Source organism: Athene cunicularia, assembly GCF_003259725.1.
Source record: "Athene cunicularia isolate RWA chromosome 1 unlocalized genomic scaffold, athCun1 chr1_part1, whole genome shotgun sequence".
In the NCBI taxonomy this organism is placed as follows: Eukaryota; Metazoa; Chordata; class Aves; order Strigiformes; family Strigidae; genus Athene; species Athene cunicularia.
Window position 1 is genome coordinate 57,039,959 of NW_020799091.1, and position 25,411 is coordinate 57,065,369.

Here is a 25,411-nt window from a genome sequence, read left to right on the forward strand (position 1 = left end):
GGGGGGGAAGAGATGAAATTACAGAATACCACAGAAAAGAAAAAGAAAATATTCAACACTGAACAAAAAAACGACCTTGCTCCAATTGAGCTGTTGAAAAATTTTAAAGAACTGAAAAATTAATTATACATAAAATTCATGGGAACAGAACCTGAAAAGTTAAACAGAAGCCCTTAGTGAATTAATAGTTTACAATAAAGTTTTTAGTTCCTTTGGTAAAGTACACGTTGTTCCTTCAGTAGATACTATGCGTCAGCATTTTACTTTTTAATTCTATGGCCTTAGCCAGAATTTCTATCTCCTTTCAAGGGACATCTCCTCTGTATTTAATTATTAAGAGAAGATTAAATGAGATGATGACTTGTAAGAATGAGGAACAACAACATACATCATTTCCTACTCTGCTCTGAGCACATATTACTTTTTACCACCTACAGTGTTAAGGATCTCAAAATGCCATTTCAGAAGAAAAATAAAGCAGCCATCCACTCCTCCTCCAACTCTGTTTCCCACTAGTCAATGTACAGTGATGGGCCCAAATTGCGATAAAACCGTAATGACAGCTATAAATATTTATTTGAACTGCATTTGCTAGACACTGGTTGCACTGAATTGTTAAAATTATCAGTAGTGGATTTAACAAAATAATACTGTACTCAAGTTGGCCAGGCATTTAAAATTCATCACTGTCTCTTACCTTCTCTTATGGCTGTCTTCTGAGCACAGAGCTTGGCATATCAGACCAATTAGGCAGAACCAAAGTGCTGCTAGTGCAATTATCCTCCAGTCACTGACGGATTTAATGAGGGGTATGCAGCCCATTGACCAATCAAAACACAGCCACCAGGGACACAACAGCAGCCATGCATTCAATGAATAGTAGTAATTATAGTTTATAGCCTGTCAGTCAAAAAGAAAACAAACATTTATTTGATACTAAACTTAAGAGGGGGGAGCAACTCTAGTTCTTCTCTCTGCTATCATTTCCCTTATCACAAAATATGTCTCATGCAATAGAGGCTTAAAATACTGTTAAGACTACAACTAGTTACATATCCATTTATTTTACAGCTGTAAAATTAATTTTAATTTTTTTAAAACATATCTAGGTGGCTCTCCTATTCAGAGAAGGGAAATATAATTCTGCACTGTCGAACCAATATCCACACATGAAGAAAATATTGTCCTACAATAGGAGAAAATGTCAAGACAGCACCCACTGTCTTCACTCTTCATTCTCCATCTCCAGAAAGAGCTTTAATGCAGTCAGAGATATAAAGCCAAGACATACTCCAAGTGCACCAGACCAGAACTTGATGCTATTTTCTTCAATTGTGAAAGAAAGGATGAAAAGTCAAGCACAGTATGTGGAAAAGGGCTAAAACCCAGCAAAAGCTAAGTTCTTGCATGCATGGGAAAAATAGTGAGTACATGGAAATGTACTTTAATGTGTGCAGTACATGCTAAATTGCATACAAAGAGTATAAACGGTATACCATTTTAAAAATTGCAGAAAATCATCACAGCATCACATATCTTGAAATGTAAAGACTGCCCACTATTGTTTCTTTGAAGCACAGAAAAGAAAATCCAATTTGATGACACAGACAAATGTTCTGAGCTGGCCAGAAAAAAGCAGCTTCATAACTTACTCTCACAAACAGACTGTCTGCAAACGAAGCTGGGTTGTCTACTTCAGTGAAAGCCGGTGGCCCTGTGCCCATAATCCTCCAGCGTATATAAAGTATACTGGCCCCTCCAGACATCAGAAGAGTTATCCTGAAAAGCAGCCCCTTTCTTAACAGCCCAGCATTCTACAGGGAAGAAAGAAAAAAATCCCTCATATAAAACCCATTATTTTGTTCTCTTCTCCCCTACATTCACATCCTTTTCTCCACTGTCTCAGAGAGAAGCAGCTATTCCTGTGCATTTTTGCTATTAGAGTTGACATTTTTATTATTTTTGCAGTTACTAGAAAGCTCTCGGACATTACTATGCTTTCATTGACTAATTGCAAAATACCTTTTGCAAACATTTTAATTTCCTTTTCAATCCAAAAACTTTTTTGTTCAAGAAGTCTCTCATCTACAAATCTTCAGTAATTCTATAGCTGATGTAATTTTACACAGAGAATTTGAGCAGAATACAGCCTTTAGTATATGGCATATTAAATTGATATATATATTTTTGAATGGAGGATGGTTACTTTGTGAACTTTGTTTTAAATAGCTATATCCAGCTGACTGCTTATCATGGAAAGTTTTTGTCCACTTAGGTCTCTTTAGAGGTAGAATTAATTATATGTATACAACAAGCAAACTGCATAGTTAGAAACTGGGAGGAATTAGGAATTGAATTAAAATTTCCACAATCACTAATGTGATTAAAAAGCTGTTAACAAACAGGCACTCAAATCACTTTGGTCAGGCTAAAATTACCCAAGATCTACAAAAATTTGCGTTTTATCTACATTAACTCCATTGATTTACATCACATGCTTTACAATATACACTTTAGGGTCTAAAGAAGTCAATGCACACAAAGCATAGAGAAGTGACATCACAGAAGCTAAATTTGACAGACTTTTCCATTTTTTCCTCAATGAAGGATAACACATATCCGCCAAGCACACATCAGCTTCATCAATGAAAAGAAAACCAATGCATACTCTAGAGGTTCTTCAAGCTTAACCAGTAGAGACTGGAAACAGAATCATGAGTAACCGTAATGATATCCCTGTCAGAGCTTTGAGATGTAAATCCAAGCTTCCATACCCAGTTAGCGAATGATAACTATGGATTTTTACATGGAAGAGTTGACTGGATCCTAAAAAATATGGTCATGTGATCTCCAGTATTAGCTTTCCTTTATTCCTGCCTTCCTCCCTTAGTCTGCTCTGCTTCTATTACCTTTAAAAATGTACTGATAGTTATACATGATCAATTCTATGTCTTCTGTGGGAACTGGCACACTGATTATTATTACCTATTGTTGCAATATCCTGATTAGCAAGCACCAACATAATTATTTAGGAGATTGATATTAGTTACTTCTGAAGACTTAAAAAAAAAAAAAGTAGGCTTACTGCACAGACAGACATCCAACAGCACCCTGGCTGAACATATTTATTCTCCAAAATGATGAAAGAGTCAAGTTTAAAAGCAATATTCAGATGGGTTTTTAATATTTGTAGTCGACAATGGAGTCATCATAAAAATTTAACTGAATGCCTAAGGATAAAGAAGTTTGTAATGTTGATTTTACGTAAGTTAGCCTTTGTGCTCAAATAGTTACTTCTAACTTACACATGTCAGTAACCAAAGTCACTACAATTAGGATTATAAGAAAACCATTCCTAAAAACTGCTTTTGGAAGAGAACTGTGGTATGAAGAAAGACAATATAGTGACAATTTGTAACTGCCTTATAACAAATTAACCACATAAAACCTTATCCCAGGCTTCATGTTTTTTAACAGTACATGCAGCTTCTTAAAGGCCAGATTTCACAAATCACCACAAAATCTCTTAGTAGGCAGAATTTTAAAAGCGGAAGAAGTGTTAACGTATTATCTTTGATTTAGAGTTAACTGAAATCTGGCATGAAATTGAAACCTGTCTCAATCAAGAAGAAAAAAAATCTGCAAGAAGGAAAATTTAAGATCTGTCTTTCAACAAAACAAATCTTAGGTACAGAAACCTGTTCTGCTCTTTTCATGGAAGTGTAGGTGTCAGAAGCTAAAATTAATTACTTATATTAAAACAAGAAAAAAAAGACATATTTCATGTTTTCTACAACCACAGCTGTTTAAAAGTCACAAAATGGAAGCATGATGCTTTGACCTTTTCATGTTTCAAGAGTAATGCTCCAAAAAGGTTTAACTCTGACACATTTCACAAAATCACAGAATGATTTGGGTTGGAAGGGACCTCTAAACATCATCTAATTCCAAGCCCCTCTGCCATGGGCAGGGTCATCTTCCACTAGACCAGGTTGCTCAAAGCCCCGTGCAACCTGGCCTTGAACACTGCCAGGGAGGGGGCAGCCACAGCTTCTCTGGGAAACCTGTTCCAGTGTCTCACCACCCTCATTATAAAGAATTTATTATTGGTCAAACACTGGAACAGGCTTCCTAGAGAGGTGGTTGATGCCCCAAGCCTGTTAGTGTTTAAGAGGCTTTTAGTTAGCCCTGAAGTAGCCAGGTAGTTGGACTAGATGATCATTGTAGGTCCCTTCCAGCTGAAAAGGTTGTATTCCATTTTATTCAATCTAAATCTACTCTCTTTCAGTTTAAAACCATTTCTCCTTGTCCTGTCCCTACAGGCCCTGGTAAAAAGTCTCTCTCCATCTTTCTTATAAGTCACTTTTATATATAGAAAGGCTACAATAAGATCTACTGGAGCCTTCTCTTCTCCAGGCTTAATAATCCCAACTCTCTCAGCCTGTTGTCACAAGGGAGGTGCTCTAGCCCCCTGACCATTTTTGTCACCCTCCTCTGGACCCGCTCTAACAGGTCCATCCATGTCTTCCATCCACCCCAGAGCCAAACACAGTACTCCAGGTGGAGTCTCACAAGAGTGTATTGGAGGGGAGGAATCACCTCTTTTAACCTGCTGGCCATGCTTCTTTTTATGCAGCTCAGGATATGGTTGGCTTTTTGGGATGCAAGCTCACATTGCAGGCTCATATCCAATTTTTCATCCCCCACTATTCCCAAGTTCTTCTCTGCAGGGCTGATCTCAATCTGTTCATCCCCCAGACTGTACTAATATTGGGGGTTGCCCTGACCCAGGTGCAATGCACTTGGCCTTGTTGAACTTCATAAGGTTCACATTGTCCTACTTCTCAAGTCTGTCAGGGTCACTCTGGATGGTATCCCTTCCCTAAACTGCACCACACAGCTTGGTGTTGTTGGCAAACTTGCTGAGGATGCACTCAATCACACTATCTATGTCACCGATGAAGATTTTAAATAGTATTGGTCTGAGTATGGACCCTTGAGGACACCACTCATTACAGTTTCCACTTGGACATTGAGCCATTGACTGTAATTCTTTGGATGCAGACATCCAGCCAATTCATTATCCATCTAACAGTCCATCAGTCAAACTCATATCTCTCCATTTAAGTGTCAAAAATGCTGTGGGGGGATCATATCAAAGGCCTTACAGAAATCCAGGTAGATGACAGCAGCAGCTCTTCTCTTGTACACTGATGCAATCACTCTATCATAGGCCACTAGATTAGTCAGGCATGATCTGCCCTTGGTGAAGCAACACTGGCTGTCCCTAATCTCCTCCCTGTTTTTCATACATTTTGACATAACTTCCAGGACGATTTGTTCCATGATCTTACCAGGCACTGATGTGCAGCTGACTGGCCACTTATTCCCAGGGTACTCCTTATTACCTTTTATTTTCATGACGTTAATTCTGAACTGGCTCTGCTTTAGTCCACTACAGCTCCAAACTCTTTCCTTGTCATATCCTAGTTGACGTTACTCTCATTATACAGCAAAATTCTCCAGCATTCCTATTTGTTGCCTGAAATACTCCTGTACCCCTCACTTAGCTGTTCTTGGTCAAATCTACTGTTTCAGGTCTAGAGATTTCACTTTCACTGATTTCCTCCTGAAATTCCTCCCTTCGCTCTTTACAAAGGAATTTAAAAGCCCCAAGGACTTGTGCTACTCAGAAGCATGAGCAAGACTTCTCTACAGTGAAACCACTGATTGATGCAAAGAACAATGAATATTCCTTTGCCTTGCTGAACCTTAGATGGGAGGGGCAAATGATTAATTGTTGAACAGTAGTGATGTTCCAGTAGGCTATTGGTCTATTTGGCTGCTATCAATCATTCACCTGAGGCTGTCTGTTTCTGTGATTTGTATGCTAGTGCAAATACTAGGTGCCAGATTCCACTTGAGCCAATACTAGATAAAGTGATATCAACAAAAGTAAGAAATTCTATCCTTAGCGACTATCAGTGCTTACATAGTTTTTATTTTAAACTCCCAAGCTACTAGGAACTGTCTCCTGTTTGGTAATTTGTATTCTGAAAAAAACCAGCATAATACTTTAGTAGGATTGGCAAAGTAGACATAATATTTTTTTAATGTACTTTTTCAAATGTCTAACTATCTCATTTGAGAAGCTGAATAAATCTCTCTCTTTACTCTGACCAAACTGTGTTAAACAAACATTTCAGGTGTCTGTCTACTGACCCTGAAGAACTTGTTGCATCAAGCAGTCAGCTCTTGCACGTCACATTTTTAACATACTGTTGAGAGAAGTGTGGAATGGATTTCACTATCCAGTGCAATTCTAATGCTATCCCATTACTACTCATGTTGCTGCAAAGATGTCAGCACATTGATTTACTAGGCTGACTGAAAATACCTCTATGGGCTTTTTTAATTCTCAACAACAAAACTGTCAGAAATTGTACCTTTATCTTTTAGTATATGACTGAATGGCCAGAATAACAAAACTTCTGAGGACTCACCTCCAGTGACTTGTCCTTATGTAGTAACTTTTGAATAAGCTCCAAAACATTTAGCTTGTTAATCACCAGTGCATCAAACACTGCATTCAAACCCTAAGCAACCAAGAGAAAAAAATAAGAGCATAAGATGGAGCAGCTAACCACAACTATTTTTTTATTTACATACATCTTAAATTCCACTTCTACCATGAGTTATTGCACATCTTATTTCTGATTCCAAACAAGTAGAGAAGATATGTTGGTAGCAATGATGGCAGAATGGTAAATTGAGAACCTGAGCTCAGATGAGTAGAATATCCTGTTACTGTAATGGGGATTTTCCTGCTACGTGGAATAGCTACATGGAATAGCCCATATACCAGCAAGTTAGACCCCATATGCATGGTCTCAACAGTATTCTGCACTTTGTCTTCTTTCCCCAAAGTTCCGCAGTGTAAATGCTGTGTAAATGGTCAAAAGGTAATTTACTTTAAGCCTTCTACTTTTTTTTTGCTGCACAGCATGGTATCTTTTGACTCACAGTTCAGAAATACTATTTTTAAATTACATAAATTGTCACAACAAACAAACAAAGGCTCAGAAAGATTTAACAGAGGTATCAGGCTTGCCTTTCTTGAAATTACACAAATATACACAGTGAAAGTTGCTGGAAAAAAAAAGAGCATAGTTCTATGTGACATCAACCACTATACATAAAACTAGAGCATATTCAGTGCTTTTCAGGACTATACTTGCACATACTACCCCTAAGCAAGCAACTAAAATGCACCCAAAGGTAATTCTGTTGAGGTGACCAGCAAAATCCAACTTTAACATTTTCCCTTCAATGTTTCAGCAATCACCAACCATGACAATCCTTGAAAATTTAGCCTATATTGTAATAACTTTGGAAATTACCTCAGTGTTCTAAAGACTAAACAGAAAAAAGACAGTATAAATAGTTCCATGTGAGGCAAAGAGTTAGTACACTGGGACACCACAGGTCTCTAACAGTCAAAGGGAAAAGACAGAAGATAGGTTAGAGAGTGGTGTGGTTCCATGTAGAAAGGCTGCCTGACAGTTAGAAGTCTTTTGGCTCACTTGCATGGAAATAGGAAAGCAAGAATCCTGCCAAAAAATACATTCAGCCTACAAGTAATCTTCAAATGTCTGATTTATCCTTTCACCCCTCTGACCCATGCCTCTCAGCACAACAATAAACATAATCGTCCAAGCAATGCAACAGCAAACAAATAAAAAACCCAGATCCAGTAACAATTCTGTGTCTGCCAGCTCACATAATTACTTCATACCACTAAAGGAAATGATCACACCATGTTTTAAGATAATTCCTTATGTTTTCCTTACAAACACCTTTGAAAAATACATCACTCTACAAACATCTAATCCAAAAATAATGTCTTAAAGCAAGTTTTTTGTAATTTCCTCTCTGTTTTTTTCCTAGCAAGGACAAGAGGGCCCTTGCTGCAAAGAATTCTTCTGATTCTGTTGCTTTATGTCAGTTGAAGCTATAAATCAAATTTCTTTACAAAGATATATGGCTATATAAAAAGTAAGAATCACAGATGTAGCATTTCAGGTGGATGATTTGGTCACCCAAAACAGAATGCCTTCACTGAAGTAATAAAAAGCAAGAGCACAGTGAACATGAACAGTAATTATATCTATTTGCATTGGCAGATCCTTAAATAAGGGACAGGAGGAAGAGATTCAGTATTAGAAATGCATAAACAATGACCCTACTTCTAAACTGTTCACAAAAGCAAGAGGATGGAGCTTTTAAAAATGCTCTCCCCCAGTTACAGCTTTGTTCGTAAGCCTTCAACGAGAGGTTTGTAGTTCTGCTATGTCAACAATTACATTCAAAAAACAAGGCAAACGAATGTGATATGCATTGAAACTAATACTGTAGATCTTTTAAATTTTGCAAAAAAATGAACAGATATATGCAACCTGCTTACAAAAGATAAAATGAAGAATTCCAACAGATTTCCAGGGATACAATTAAGACAGATCTACTAGAATACTGCTTTTTGTCAACATTAACTAGTTTTCTGTACAGAACAAAAAGGTGTGCATGTAATTAGCTGTGGAGAAGATTCATCTCTGTAGGCTTTATAACTGCACCTGACAGATGCTGAGGTCAAAATTCAGTCAATAAGAGGATTCTTACCAGTATTGTAATTCCTTGTTCTTTGCACAGCATGGCTACTGCACCTAGGATAACACTCACCAGCACCCAGAATATAGAAAAATTATGTCCTTCCTTATCTGTCAAGATAAAGCATGCCATCACATTAGGTTTATACATTTAAAGGTAAAGTTAGAAATCTAAACTAGAATTAGAATTTAAAAAATATACAGCATTTAATCTCACAATCTTTTCTATCAGTCAAGGTCTGGATACACAGACTTAAAAAGCATAGGACACCTCCTGCAATATGCTGGCATTTGTCCCTTTATTGAAGTCAGTTTCTAGTCTCAGAGACATTAGAAATCTTCCTATTTGTTAGACGTTTTAGCCAGATTAATTAGACTGGCAGAAGCTTCACACAGTTTCCACAATTCATGATCTGCAAAGGTTAATCTCCAATATTTAGACACATTTATCATCTTTAGCTAGAGCTCTATCATTACTGGCCACTCTCTTCCAAGCTACCATAAGAACAAGAAATTCTTTCTAACGGTTACACATGAAGAATCACACACGCAAACTGTTTTAAGTGTAGTCTAATCTACAAAGGCACAATGAGCTGCTCCTCCAGGGCTACTGCATTTAGCAAGTACCTCATGTCATTTCATTAGCACTGCAATGGAATGCCACGGAGCTCAAAAATTTCAGCATCTGAGCAGAGAAGCAGTTAGTTCTTGCACTCAGGAAGCAGTTTTACAGCAGGGTGAGGAACTCTGGGGTTAAGAGATCAAGAGTAACTACAGCTTCTACTCAAAGAAAGAGTCTTTAAAGACTGCACCATGTAGCTGATTTTGGGTACTACAAGCAGGCATTTCTGAGATTAATATAACAATAAGCCCTACTTCAGCCAAGGTACTGTCACACACACAGTACATGGGCACTTCACATAAAAACGTATTTGTCGCAACCTCTACTCCACAGGTGCAAGCAACAGAGGGAAGCACTCTGCCCATTGAGAGGCAGTTTCTTGATTCAAGCAACATGGCCTCTACAGGCATCACAAGAATCAATCTTTAACTTGGCACGTGAAAAAACAAAGTTAAACTCTACATTAATTGACTGAATCCCTTTCTTACTTTCCTTGATCTCTAGAGCAGTTCTTCCCTACTGCTAATGCAGGTTTGACCCTCAGTACTTAAACAGAACTGCAATAATGGTCTATGGAAATGATAAATGGAAGAATTAAGATTAATTTCACCAGAAGGCACTGACACCTAAACTAGTATACTAGGCTTCCTTTCTAATTGGTTGAGAGAAGAGGATGCCTTTAGGGATTAAGTTACCTAATTAAATGTAGTCCACCTTTCGAAGAAGTAGATCTCTCTCTTCACTGATTATAAACAGAAACTAATATACTAGCTCAGATGTTTTTGAGTCAGATGCAAACCATAACCACAGGTGTAAAAAGGACCTGCTGACATTGGTCTGCTCATTCATTTTGAAGCAGACTAAGAGAGGAAGTCAGGTAAGACTTCCAGGAGGCCTGCATGGATGAACAAGGAGCTCCTGGACAAGCTCAAACATAAAAAGGAAGCTTACAGAGGGTGGAAGCAAGGACAGATAATCTGGGAGGAATGCAAAGAAACTGCCCGAGCAGCCAGGGATCAGGTTACAAACGCCAAAGCCCTATGAGAATTAAATGTGGCCAGGGATGTCAAGGCAAACAAGAAAAGCATTTACAGGTACGTTGGTGATAAAAGGAAGAGTAGGGAAAAATTTCCCTCTCCAGAAGGAAACGGGAAACCTGCTTACCTGGGATATGGTGAAGGCTGAGGCAGTCGATTACTTTTTTCCCCTCAGTCTTCACCAACAAGGGGTCCAGCCACACGGCCCAAGTCACAGAAGGTAAAGGCATGAAGAACCACCCACTGTAGGAGAAGATCAGGTTTGAGACCATCTAAGGAACCTGAAGGTGCACAAGTCCATGGGGCCTGATGAGTTGCATCCGTGGGTCCTGAGGGAACTGGCAGATGAAGTGACTAAGCCACTGTCCATCGTACCTGAGAAGCCGTGGCAGTCCAGCAAAGCTCTCACTGACTGGAAAAGGGCAAATATAACCCCCATTTTTAAAAAGGGGAAAAAGGAAGACCCAGGGAAACACAGGCCAGTCAGTCTCAACTCTGTGCCCAGCAAGATCCTGGAGCAGATCTTCCTGATAACTATGCTAAGGCAGATAGAAAATAAGGAGGTGATTGGTAACAGCCAACATGGATTCACTGAGGGCAAATCGTGCCTCACAAATTTGGTGGCCTTCCACGATGGGGTTACACTAGTGGTGAACAAGGGAAGAGCAACTGATGTCATCTAGCTGGACTTGTGAAAAGCATTTGACACTGTTCCTCACAACATCCTTGTCTCTAAATGGGAGACACATGGATTTGATGGATGGATCACTCAGTGGATAAGGAATTGGCTGGATGGTCACACTCAAACACTTGTGGTCGATGGCTCGATATCCAAGTGGAGAGCAGTGACAAGTGGTGTTCCTCAGGGGTTGGTATTGGGACCGGCACTGTTTAACATCTTTGTTGGTGACACGGACAGGGGGATTGAGTGCACCCTCAGCAGTTTGCTGATGACATCAAGCTCTGTGGTGCGGTCGACATGTTGGAGGGAAGGGATGCGCCATCCAGAGGGACCTTGACAAGCTTGAAAGGTGGGTCCGCGAAAACCTCATGAAGTTCAACAGGGTCAGGTACAAGGTCCTGCACATAGGCTGAGGCAATCCCAAGCACAAATACAGGCTGGGAGATGAGTGGATTGAAAGCAGCCCTGTGGGGAAGGACTTGGGGGTACTGGTGGACAGAAAACTGAATATGAGCCAGCAATGTACGTTTGCAGCCCAGAAAGCCACCATATCCTGGGCTGCATCAAGAGAAGTGTTGCCAGCAGGTTGAGGGAGCTGATTCTCCTCCTCTACTCCACTCTTGTGAGACCCCACCTGCAGTACTGCGTCCAGCTCTGGGGTCCCCAACATAAGAAAGACATGGACCTGTTGAAGCTGGTCCAGAGGAGGGACATGAAGATGATAAGGGGGCTGGAGCACCTCCCTTTTGAGGACAGGCTGAGAGAGTTGGGGTTGTTCAGCCAGGAAAAGGGAAGGGTCCAGAGAAGACCTTATAGCAGCCTCCCAGTACTTAAAGAGAGCCTACAGGAAGGATAGGGAGGGACTCTTCATCAGGGATTGCAGTGATAGGACGAGGGGTAGTGGTTTTAAACTGAAAAAGCATAAATTTAGATTAGATATAAGGAAGAAATTCTTTACTGTGAGGGTGGTGAGACACTGGCACAGGTTGCCCAGAGAAGCTGTGGCTGTCCCCTCCCTGGCAGTGTTCAAGGCCAGGCTCGACGAGGCTTTGAGCAACCTGGGCTAGTAGAAGGTGTCCCTGCCCATGGCAGGGGGTTGGGACTAAATGATCTTTAAGGTCCTTTCCAACCCAAAGCATTCTATGATTCTATGATACTCTTATTGTGGCATAGATCAGAAGTCTTCATAAAAATATGTGGAAGAACATGTTTTGATGTTGGTTCTAGCAGTCCTTTCTTACCTAAGATTATAGCTTCAGAGTGAATGCTAAGATGTTTGATATTGATCCCTGCAATACCTAGTAAGCAGTTGTTCCTTTTCCCTCTGCTCCAAATTATGTCCTCACAGGTGAGGTGAGACTTAACATCAGAGGTGCAGATGTTGTAAAGTTAAAATAAAGCTTTCTGAATGAAAGAAGCCATACACAACAATACTAAAAACATGGAAATACAAAATACAGAATGAATAAAATAAAGAAAATTGCAACAACAAAAAAAATGCAATTAGAAATCTCCAGCTCAATCAATTATACAGAAGAACAACTGAGGAGTACAATTCATGGAGGAAGTGGCTTCAAAATTCAAAGAGTATTGCTAAGAATAAAAGGAATCTGTCCTAAATACATCCCTTGAAGGAACTCTTGAGCTCTTCAAACTCTGCAATACGCCAGACTGTTCAGCCAGTTCTTGAAATTTTTGATTTTTTTCTGTTTTTTTTAAAAATGTAGAAATAAACTAGCTGAGAGAATGCAAAATGGGAGGCAAAGTAATTTACTGTGTTCACAAAATGACAGTCATTCTTAGTGAGTGTAAAAGGGAGAACAGTGAACAAAGCCAATGAATTTCACTAAGTTTACAGAAGTATACTTTCTTTTCCTGAGAGACTTCTTCCCATAACGAATTTCTGGCAGAAGGAAGTCAGGACAACTAAGTACTTCCCAGAGAAGCAGTATTCAGTACACAAATACAAACTATCTTAACATGGAAGACAGTGGGAAGCATATATGATAAGAGACCAAGAGAAAATTCACAAATGCTTTGATGATTTGAAACATAAGAGCAGTAGGAAAAAATGGAACTAGGTCAAATTATCAAGGACATGTGTAGCACCAGCAGACTCAAACAGAAACAAGTTCAGACAGGTCACATCACAAATTGAGAAAAGGTAATTTATGTAAAGAAAAAATGCCACAATTCCATATATATTTTAGTAAGAAGAAGAGCAGCAAGGAAGGACTTATTCCAATACTGAGTTGGAAGGAAAATGGACAATGCCAAGGAAACAGAAGCTTTCTATTCCTTTTTGCTTCATTTTTTCACAGAGGTCAGCTGCAATCAGATGGCAAGCACAACACAAGAAGAAAGGAAGCAAAAACAAAAGGAAAAACAGTGAACTACAAGACACAGACTTTACAGAGAATTTAATCTGTTTTAAATTACAATTGGTCAAATTCACTCCAACAGGTCCTATACAACCCAGAGCAATCTCAACTGTTATCTCTAAGAAGTCATAAAAAACATAAGTTTCCACAAGCTTGAAATAAAATAAAACAATGCCTCATGCCTACTTTTAAAGAGGGATACAAAAGGGTAAGATAAAGAAACAAAGCTAAGCTGGCTGGTCAAGATTACCCAGAAAAAAAAAACCACTTAGGCAAAATATTTTCTAGGTGACCCTCTGAAATATAAAAGGATGTGATTGTTTGCCACAAACATATTTTAGCCATTTATATTAAACTAGGTATAATTTCTGACTTGGACAGAAGAAAAAGGGGCCTTTCCAATGAAAGTAAACCTGTACACATCCTATACCTTGACTTCACAAAGGCATGAGAATACCAATGGAGACAGTGTGAAATATGCCAGAAAAAATATGGGCTGCACGAAGTTGTTATAGATTGGGTACAAATAACAGCTGGAAGACTACACTAGGAGTAATAGAAACCTCACTGTTAAAAATGTAAAGATACATTCTTCATTAGGTCTTTACTTTGTCTGGTTCTAACAGATAATTTTAAAAATTTGGTTGGAACTTTTAAGGAATAAGGAATATGCCGATTAAGTCCAGAGGTGCTGCCAGGCTGCAATGGCCAGGAAGCATACTACGGACAATTTAGAATTCCATTGACAAACTGGAGAAATGGTCTACCAAAAAAAAAAAAAATCAAATGCCATTCCATAGGCACACATTCAAAGTTGTGCAGAAACATATTTGCTTCTTATGAAGTCCAAGTCTCAGACACCAGGAACATCTCAGCATGTCAAGTGCAGTCAGGCTTAAGCATGGACTCTCAAAGATGGTAAAAGAATGCAGCAAAAGAGAAATAATAAGGGACCCATAATGAGCATCTTATGGAAGACAGTATTAAAGGCCTGGACTTTAGTAAAGCCTTTGACACAGTCTCCCATAAGATTCTCATAGAGAAGTTGTTGATGTACAGGCTGGATGTGCAGACAGTGAGGTGGACTGAAAACTGGCTGAATGGCTGGGTCCAGAGGGTGGTGATCAGTGGCACAAAGTCTAATTGGAGGCCAGTAACTATCAGTGTACCCCAGGGGTCAATACTGGATCCAGTCCTGTTCAACATCTTCATTAATGATCTGGATGATGGGGCAGAGTGCACCCTCAGCAAGTTTGCAGGTAACATGAGACTGGGAGGAGTGGCTGATGTGTCAGAAGGTTATGGTGCCATCCAGAGGGGACCTTGACAGGCTGGAGAAATAGGCTGGCAGAAACCTCATGCAGTTCAACAAGGGGAAGAGGAACAAACAGCTGAAGAAGAACAAACCCAGGCCAGGCACCAGTACATGCTGGGGGCCACCCAGCTGGAAAGGAGCTTGGCAGAAAAGCACCTGAGGGTCCTGGTGAACACCAAGTTTAACAACAGCCAGCAATGTGCCCTTGTAGGAAAGAGGACTAATGGTATCCTGGGCTGCAATAGACAAAATATTGCCAGCAGGCCAAGGTAGAAGATCCCTCTCCTTTACTCCGCATTGATGAGGCCACATCTGGAGTACTGTGTCCAGTTCTGGGCTCCCCAGTACACAAGAGCCACAGGCATGCTTGAGTGAGGCCAACAAAGGGTCAGTAAGATAAAGGGACTGAAGCATGTCCCCCTGTGAGGAAGGGCTGAGAGAGCTGGGATTGTTCAGACTGGAAAAGAGAAGGCTCAAGGGGGATCTCATCAATGTACATAAACACCTGCAAGAAGGGTGCAAAGAGGACACAGATGGGCTCTTTTCAGTGGTGCCCAGTAACAGGACCAGAGAAAATGCACACAAACTGAAACTGTCTGAACATCAGGAAACACTTTTTTACTGGGAGTGTGACAGAGCACTGGCACAGGTTGCACAGATGTTGTGAAGCCTCCATCCTTGGAGATACTCTGAAGTCATCTGGACATGGTCCTGGACAACGGGCTCAAAGTGACCTTGCTTGAGCAGGTTAGCACAGGTGACATCCAAAGGTCCCTTTCAACCTCAACCATTTTGTGATTCATATATAGAACAGTAATTTTATGAAAATTCATCATTGAATTAATTCATCAAAGAGAAAGAATTTCAGTTATAAAACATTTTCTCTTGTGCTTGTTCCTGGGTCAACAGACACAACACCTCCCGCCCCCCTCAACTGCAGAAATCTCAGTAAAGTAGACTGGAAAAAGATACAAAAGACTGTCATTTAGCAATGCCTTCAATTTTCTTTTTTTTTTTTTTTTAACAGTGATTCGAAAATGAAGAGCACTGCATAAGTGCTAATTATTATTATGAGATACACACAAGCCAACAGAAGTAATCAGTCTAACAAAGCACATTCCTCTAATACGGCACTGCTTCCCACCAGAAAAATCTTCTGTCAGAATATGAAACCAATCTTTCGTTGGCACCTGTGCCTGGTTGAAACTGGTACACCATATTGTGAGTGGGCATTGTGCCACTCTAACAGATGGACAAAATTGTAAGCATGCCAAAGAAACAGAGTACTTTTTTTTTTTTTTTTAAGCCTGAAAAATATAGTGTTTCTATACAAAACCAAAAAGCGTTGCTCAGATGGTCCTTCTTTAGGAGTCCGTTAAGTCTGAAAGTTGAGGGGATTCAATGAAATACCTACATAAACCATAAACAAGCCATAAGGGCTCCTACACTAGAGTGCTAGACTGAAGTATAAGCATTCCTATAGCAAGGATGTATACACAGTGTTTTCACAGCATGCGGGAGGGGAACCTCAATCCATCCAGTTCCTACCAGTTTGATGTCACTTCCAGCAATAGATGCCCAGAGCCTGGAGAGGGATCACAGGTCAGCAGGAGAACACCTGAAGAACAGCACAAAGGAATTCCAGCCACTCCAGCCAGGAAATCAGCTTCATCAGGAGCCCAATTTAAATGCCTCTATGCAGACTCACAGGGAGTAAACAAGAGGAGCTAGAGACATGCGCACACCTGCAGGGCTACGATCTTACAGGCATCATGGAGGCATTGGAATGGACTGGAGTGTTGGAATGGAAGGATACAGGCACTTTAGGAAGGACAGGCAGGGGAGATGAGAGGGGGTGTCACCCTCTATGTCAATGACCAGCTGGAGTGCAGGAAGCCATGCCTAGGGATGGATGAGGAGCCAACTGAGAGCTCATGGGTTAGGATTAAAGGGAGGGCAAGGACAGATGACATTATAGAGGGTGTCTACTACAGGCCACCTGATCACAAAGAGTGAGTGGATGGGGACGACTATAGACAGATGGAAGCAGCCTCATATTCACAAGCCATGGTCTTCATCTTCTACTACCCCGGTATCCATTGGAGGGACAACACAGCAGGAGACAAGCAACCCAGGAAGTTCCTGGAATGTGCTGGTGATAACTTCCTTCTCCAGGTGACAGAAGAGCCAAAAAAGAGAGGTGCTATGCTGAATCTTGTTATTACCAATAAGGGGGGGCTGCTGTGAAGTGTGAAGCTGAAGGGCAGCCTTGGCTGCAGTGACCATGAAACGGTGGACTTCAAGATACTTAGGGCAGTGAGGAGGGTGTGCCGAAAGCTCAATGTCCTGGAGTTCAGGAGAGCAGACTTTGGCATCTTCAGGGGTCTGCTGGGCAGTGTAGAATGGGATAAAGCCCTGGAGGGAGGAGGGGCCCAAAAAAAGCTGGTTATTATCCAAGGATCACCTCCTCCAAGCTCAGGAGTGATGCATCCCAACAAAGAGGAAGTCAGGTAAGACTTCCAGGAGGCCTGCATGGATGAACAAGGAGCTCCTGGACAAGCTCAAACATAAAAAGGAAGCTTACAGAGGGTGGAAGCAAGGACAGATAATCTGGGAGGAATGCAAAGAAACTGCCCGAGCAGCCAGGGATCAGGTTACAAACGCCAAAGCCCTATGAGAATTAAATGTGGCCAGGGATGTCAAGGCAAACAAGAAAAGCATTTACAGGTACGTTGGTGATAAAAGGAAGAGTAGGGAAAAATTTCCCTCTCCAGAAGGAAACGGGAAACCTGCTTACCTGGGATATGGTGAAGGCTGAGGCAGTCGATTACTTTTTTCCCCTCAGTCTTCACCAACAAGGGGTCCAGCCACACGGCCCAAGTCACAGAAGGTAAAGGCAGGAACTGGGAGAATGAAGAACCACCCACTGTAGGAGAAGATCAGGTTTGAGACCATCTAAGGAACCTGAAGGTGCACAAGTCCATGGGGCCTGATGAGTTGCATCCGTGGGTCCTGAGGGAACTGGCAGATGAAGTGACTAAGCCACTGTCCATCGTACCTGAGAAGCCGTGGCAGTCCAGCAAAGCTCTCACTGACTGGAAAAGGGCAAATATAACCCCCATTTTTAAAAAGGGGAAAAAGGAAGACCCAGGGAAACACAGGCCAGTCAGTCTCAACTCTGTGCCCAGCAAGATCCTGGAGCAGATCTTCCTGATAACTATGCTAAGGCAGATGGAAAATAAGGAGGTGATTGGTGACAGCCAACATGGATTCACTGAGGGTAAATCGTGCCTCACAAATTTGGTGGCCTTCCACGATGGGGTTACACTGGTGGTGAACAAGGGAAGAGCAACTGATGTCATCTAGCTGGACTTGTGAAAAGCATTTGACACTGTTCCTCACAACATCCTTGTCTCTAAATGGGAGACACATGGATTTGATGGATGGATCACTCAGTGGATAAGGAATTAGCTGGACGGTCACACTCAAACACTTGTGGTCGATGGCTCGATATCCAAGTGGAGAGCAGTGACAAGTGGTGTTCCTCAGGGGTTGGTATTGGGACCGGCACTGTTTAACATCTTTGTTGGTGACACGGACAGGGGGATTGAGTGCACCCTCAGCAGTTTGCTGATGACATTAAGCTGTGTGGTGCAGTCGACATGCTGGAGGGAAGGGATGTGCCATCCAGAGGGACCTTGACAAGCTTGAAAGGTGGGTCCGCAAAAACCTCATGAAGTTCAACAGGGTCAGGTACAAGGTCCTGCACATAGGCTGAGGCAATCCCAAACACAAATACAGGCTGGGAGATGAGTGGATTGAAAGCAGCCCTGTGGGGAAGGACTTGGGGGTACTGGTGGACAGAAAACTGAATATGAGCCAGCAATGTACGTTTGCAGCCCAGAAAGCCACCATATCCTGGGCTGCATCAAGAGAAGTGTTGCCAGCAGGTTGAGGGAGCTGATTCTCCTCCTCTACTCCACTCTTGTGAGACCCCACCTGCAGTACTGTGTCCAGCTCTGGGGTCCCCAACATAAGAAAGACATGGACCTGTTGAAGCTGGTCCAGAGGAGGGACATGAAGATGATAAGGGGGCTGGAGCACCTCCCTTTTGAGGACAGGCTGAGAGAGTTGGGGTTGTTCAGCCAGGAAAAGGGAAGGGTCCAGGGAAGACCTTATAGCAGCCTCCCAGTACTTAAAGGGGGCTACAGGAAGGATAGGGAGGGACTCTTTATCAGGGATTGCAGTGATAGGACGAGGGGTAATGGTTTTTACCATTTTTCCTTTTTGAAAGAGGGCAGATTTAAATTAGATATAAGGAAGAAATTCTTTACTGTGTCGGCGGTGAGACAATGAAACAGGTTGCCCAGAGAAGTTGTGGACGTACCCTCCACAGAAGTGTTCAAAGCCAGGTTGGATGGGGCTTTGGAGTGGTTGCTCAAAGTTGAAGGTGTCCTTACCCATGGCAGTAGGGTTGGAAGTATATAATCTTTAAGGTCCCTTCCAATCCAAACCATTCTATGATTCTATGAATTGACAGATCCTAAATTTATAAGCAGAACGATTATATACTTCAACCCTGTCTTCCTAAATGCTAATCCTATTTCACGAGACCATTTGCTGCAAAATCCTAAATCCACTAGTTAATGAAATTTCTTAGAAAATAAGGATACGATGAAAATACTCTAGAGTATCAAGCTTAGTCTTACTTTAAATTCAAACTAACAATATACCAAATAATTATTACCAATTCAGACATTTGGGTATTTGGCACCTCCTTTTTCAAAACTAATTAAGCAACTTAGGGCTCAACCAGGTGACAGCTTGGAGCAGTTTAAGAAGTCTCCATCTTCAGATGAAACCCAGTAATTGATTCTGTGAAGCCACCTACTCCTTTGAAAGTTGAAGCAAAGTAAGTTATGTCAAGCTCCTGCAGAATGTTTTGATTTTTAACTGAAATAGATCACAAACACTCATATATTCTGTTGATGTGCCTAGTCTACAGGGATGGTATCTTCCAACTACAAATACTCATCTAACCAAGCTCTAAGATTTCTCTGCTTGTGAATTCCTAAGCAAAGGGGGAAGAATTACCTAGGCTTAAAAGATCACAGAAGAATCCACTGTTAGAATCAACTTAATCCTGAGATCTCCTTACAATATCTCCAAATGTACATACTACTTCAGCTCAACTCAGTGTTTCACTTCATAGTGAAACCACAATGGCAAATGCCATTTCTAAACATATCCAAGCATCTCAAACTCATTACATATAGGCTACAGTAAAGGGATAATTTATCTCTGAATTACACTATATTGGACAAACAAAAGTTAGCACTAATTCTACAAATAAAAGGTTATTGTTTCTCCTCTGCCCAATAAAACAATAAAATTGTTAGTTTTTTCACATACAACTATTCCCTCCCAATGTGTTCAGATATGAACAGTAGAGCACACAGTTGAAAAATCAGGGCCCACAGGTTTAATAACAGCAAATACCTCTTGACCAATTGCAATATACCCCATATCTTAACAATGATCTCTTTCACACAGGAGACCGAACCATTTCCAATCTATAGGAAAACCTCCATAATACAAACCTCCAATATTCACAAAACTCATCACTACAGCCTACTTCGCATGCTTAATTAAATTAGCAGTGAACTAGTAGATGATTGACAGGTGACTACACAGAACAGAACAAAACAGAAACACAAAACCCAAACAAAATAATTTTAAGAAGTCATAGCATATGAGCAAACAGTCGATCACCTATTTAATATCCAGGCCAATGTTATTCACATGAAGTAAATTGTGAACTCATCATTTTATATCACTCAGAGATTGCCAATGCAGACGGCAAATACATGCAACTGAATCACTGTCAAAGTTGAAGACAAAGGAAGGCAAAATGAATACTACAGCAGTTTTAAATCACCTTATGAATTCCCAGATAAGCTGCATTAAAATTCAACAAAGATAATAACCCATAATTCCCTTCAGAACATACCTAAACAGTTGTCAGCTCTTGCTGTCTCCAAAGCCTATGCAGTGGATTTGTCCCCACAGTTGTGTTTTAAAACAGCAGGACAGAATGAGAACAACAGATTAGTTCCTTGCAAATATCCTATCAAAGATGGTAACACAAAAAACTGTATATTGAAAAAAAGTAACAGAATTGTAGAATTTCAGTGAGACATAATTACAGGCCATATAGTGTGTTAAATGCTTTTTTTTTTTTTAAAAAAAAAAAAAAAAGAGCTGAAGATCCTGGCTAAAAAACCCTGTGTATTACAAAATCCACCAAAACCACAAACAAATCACATCAGACAAACAAGCTGCAGTATACCCTGAGCTTTATAAAACCCATTATTTTCCTTAGGAAGTTTTCCAGTCTGACACTGATATTCTTCTGATCTCCTGATTGTTTTCACTAATATATATATATATCTTCCCCACAGTACCCTCGAATCTTCCTCAGACATTTTATGAGTCCTTATACCCAAGCAAAAAGAAATTCTTTCATTCATTCACTCAGACATCAGGTGAAAATAAGCACTAACCAAATCAGTCTCTCTTCCATGGCTTTTGTCTCCTTTAGAGAAGACCAAGAATGACAGTTCAACAATTACACCTATGCTAGTGAAAAACAAACAGATTTCTGGAACAATTGTACACAGATCTCACACTGCTTTGTTGCAAGAATAATCAGGTTCTTTATGAAAGACTTAGACAATCTATCTACCAGATAGTAGAATTGGGATGCTGCTGATGAAAAAACAGTCTATGTCACTGAGAACACAACCATATCAGCACTATCAACTCAGGCTTTTCAGTGTTTGTTTTACTCTCATGCTCATTCAAAGTTCATCAGTAAAAGCAAAGTAGCATCAAACATGTCTTGGTAACTGTATTTGAAAGACAATACAAATGCAGTCCACAAGTCCTGAAGGCCTTAGAGTTTCACCCTCTTTTAAGTACTCCAAAAGAGTCATGCTACCATGCATCCATTAATAACAATTTTAAAAATTCATCTTTGATAGTTCTTCTCTTACTGCTTGTAAAAAGCTGGTGACCTAAGTACTATATAAGTGTGACAGTCAAATCCAGAAACAATGACACATGCAGTTGACCTATGGTTTAGGGTCACACTTTCCTTTAATATATAAAAATCTAGCAGGACAAAAGGAAACAGGATGTTAGAACAAACTAGTAGATTCCACTTTTCTGTAGGATCATCGTATTTGATTAGAAACACAAGACTGATGCAATGGAATGCATGGAGGGGTTCTTGGTTGTTCTGTCCCCCTCTTTCTTACTAAGACTATTCCACAAAGATAAATTACTGTCTTGGTCTGACCTAGAAAGTGATGCAGTACCAACTCTTAACTTGAACTAGAATTATCAGTGTGGACCAACAGTATTGGAGACTTTCTGGATCTCATGGATTTGCCAGCAGAAGGAAAACATTCTGAGAGGACAAAGGGTGTTTTTTCCTTGCTTAGGAGACATTGTTTAAGTCTGTTTTTTAAACTATATGTGTGTATTTTTAAAATGCTTGTTCTTTATCTATACTGAGTGAGATCAGCTTACACATAGAACTAAGACAGTTTTTGCTATTTTTGACACCCTCAATCTATGAAGAATCAAAGTCAGCTAAACTCAAATAAAACGGTCTTTACTCCTTATTTATCCTATTATTTGTGAATGGCTAGAAGAACTGTTCACAAAAGGAAATTCATACCACCAAAATGGAGGCATCCAAGGGTAAAACTTCATGTTTACTTTAATACAACAAACCACTGAGAAGTCATACTCTGCTACAGCCCCATATTTGGTTACCTTTTCCTAAAGCTTTTCATACAAACATCAAATCACAGAACAGCCCAGGTTGGAAGGGGCCTCCAAAGATCATCTAGTCCAACCTTTTGTGGGAAAGGGAGCCTTGATGAGATTACCTAGCACCCTGTCCAGTTGCATCGTGAAAACCTCCAGTGATGAGGACTCTGCCAGATCTCTGGAGATGTTGTTCCAGTGATTGTTCGCACTTTCTTTCTTACATCAAGGTGAATCCTCCTCCAGTGCAACTTGTACCCATTGCCTCTTGTCTTCTCCATGTGGTTCCTTGTGAAGAGACAGCCTCCCTTTATTTGTAGCTGCTCTTTCCAATCCAGACACTACCCTTTCCTATACAGACACTAATGTTCAAACAGCTGCCTGATGGGTTAGACCAATCTCTGTTCCCAAAGGTAAAAAATTATAGCAAGGGCAGAAAGTAAAACTGGTTGTGGTGGTTGGTGGGGTTCAGCTAGAGGATACATGGGTACAGTGGAGAACAAGACTGCAGTTTGGAGGGACCATGACAAGCTGGAGGAATGGTCTGAGAAAAGACTGATGAAAATCAAAAACCGGATGCATGCAACAGTCCAGGCTGGGGAGTGCAGAAAAGGATTTGGAGTTCCTGGTTGACAAGTTCACAATGATTCAGTAGTGTGCCTTTGCAGTAATGAAGAAGGTTAAATGCACACTGTGCTATACTAGCTACAGCATACCCAGCAAGTCAGGGAAAGTGGCTATTCATCTCTACTTAGCTCTTATGAAGCCACGTGAGGCGTACTGTTGTGTTCAGTGTGGTGTCCAGTACAGGAAACACATCAACAACCTGGCAGGCCACTAAAGAACCACTAAAGATGGTTCTGGCTAAGGCCCAGAGCAGAGCAATCTGATCTATGAAATTAACTCTACTTTAAGATTTTAGACTAGAGGTGACCTCCAGAGCTTCCTTCCAACCTAACTTGATCTATGATATATGATAAAAGGAAGCTAGATTGCTCCATTTTAGCAGCCTCCTGCACTTCTGTCCAATTGAAGTGACAATGGAAATGCATCTTAAGTTACAAGCCTAGTCCTCCTAAGCTTCTATACAACTGATAGATTTTGGTACCTCTAGAAGATGACTGCAAGTGCCTTAGATAAACTATTCCTCTGACTGGCCATCAAAAGGAGTCTGTCTCTTTCCAGTGACTGCACAGAAGGAGGAAGGAGAAAAGGCTTTTAAGCTGCATGCCCAAGTTAGATGCTTAAGTTGACGAAGTAGGGAAACCTCCTGAAGGTTCAGCTATTAAAGCCTGAGAATACCACACACATAATGGACACAAGACAAAACACAGCTGGCTTATGAGGCTGAAGGTCAAGTTTGTAGGGATACTGGTAGTGGAGACAATCTGGGATTCATCCCAGAGTACCGAGGGAGTTAGTGGATCTTATAGCAGGACCCCTCTTGATAATCTAACATAGGTCTTGAGAGTCTAGGGAGGTTCCTGCTGACTGGAAGCTAGCCAGTGTTATTCCAATCTGCACAAAGCATGTGAGGGAAGACCCAGGGAACTACAGACCTGTTTGTCTAACCTCAGTTCCTGGAAAAGTTATGGAGATTATACTGAGTGCTACTGAAAGGCAATGAAAGAATCATGCAACCATCAGGCACAGTCAACATGGGTTCACGAAGGGAACTCCTGTTTAACTAATTTGATATCTTTCTATGATAAGGTCACCTGCCTAGTGGATGAAGGGAAGGAGGTGGATGTAGTTTTTCTGGATTTTAGTAAGGCTTTGGATACTGTCCCTCACAGCATCCTTCCGGACAACATGTCCAACTGTAGGATGAGTGGGTTCATGGTGCATTGGATGAAGAACTGATTGAAAGGCAGAATTCAAAGGGTTGTAGTGAATGAGGCTACATCTAGCTGGTGACTGGCACCACCAATGTTCCTCAGGGCTCTATTCCAGGGCCAGTTCTGCTCAATATCTTTATCAACAATCTGGATGAAGGAGTTGAACACATTATTAACGTGTGGTGATGATACCAAATTGGGGAGGTGCTGTTGACCCTCTTGAGGGGCAACAGGCTTTGCAGAGGGATCTAGATAGACTGAATCATTGAGCTGTGATTAATGGGATGAAATTTAATAACTTGAAACGCCAGGTTCTGCACCTAGGACAGAGTAATGCCAGGCACAAGTATAAATTGGGAGAGGAGTGGCTGGAGAGCAGTTCTGCAGAAAGGGATCTGGGGGTGCTGGTCGGCAGCAGTCTCAATATGAGCCAGCAGTGTGTCCTGGCAGCCAAGAGAGCAAACCACATCCTGGGGTGCATCAAACACAGCACAACCAGCTGGTCAGAAGGGGTGATTATCCCGCTGTGTTCAGTGTTGGTGCAGCCTCACCTTGAGTGCTGTGTGCAGTTCTGGGCCACAAAATTTAAGAAGGATGTGAAAGTCCCTGAATGTGTCCAGAGGAGCACAACAAAGCTGGTGAAAAGGCTGTAAGGAATGTCCTGTGAGAAGCAGCTAAGGACCTCACAAGCTTGTCTAGTTTGGAGAAAAGTAGGCTAAGGGGAAATCTCATTGTTTTCTACAGCTTCTTGCGGGGGGGGAATGGAAAGGGAGGTGCTCATCTCTTCTCCCTGGTACCCAATGTGGTAGTGGTTCAGAGCTGCATCGGAGGAGATTCAGACTGGACATTAGAAGCATTTCTTTACCCTCTCATGGTCAAACACTGGAACAGGTTTCCTAGAGAGGTAGTTGTCTGTCAACTAGTAGTAGGCCTACTAGTAGTCAACTAGGTAGTAAGCCTGTCAGTGCTTAAAAGTAATTTGGACAATGCCCTTAATAACATGCTTTAACTTTTGGTCAGCCCTGAAGTGGTCAGAC

The 25,411-nt window shown here is 41.0% G+C and overlaps 1 protein-coding gene across 6 annotated transcripts in view; it reads right to left on the minus strand.

Annotated features, from left to right (window-relative positions):
- TMTC4 (transmembrane and tetratricopeptide repeat containing 4) overlaps positions 1–25,411 on the minus strand; it is a 61,357-nt gene that overhangs the window by 22,495 nt on the left and 13,451 nt on the right. For all 6 annotated transcript variants that reach the window (XR_003397661.1, XR_003397660.1, XM_026841245.1 and 3 more), the window contains exons 5-8: positions 8,677–8,774; positions 6,504–6,596; positions 1,653–1,814; positions 698–900 (exon numbers count right to left, since the gene is read on the minus strand). Coding sequence is in view for 4 of the 6 variants with exons in the window: in XM_026841245.1 (XP_026697046.1) it covers positions 698–900; positions 1,653–1,814; positions 6,504–6,596; positions 8,677–8,774 (556 nt within the window). In the remaining 2 variants the exon portion in view is untranslated. The remainder of the gene's footprint in view (positions 1–697; positions 901–1,652; positions 1,815–6,503; positions 6,597–8,676; positions 8,775–25,411) is intronic.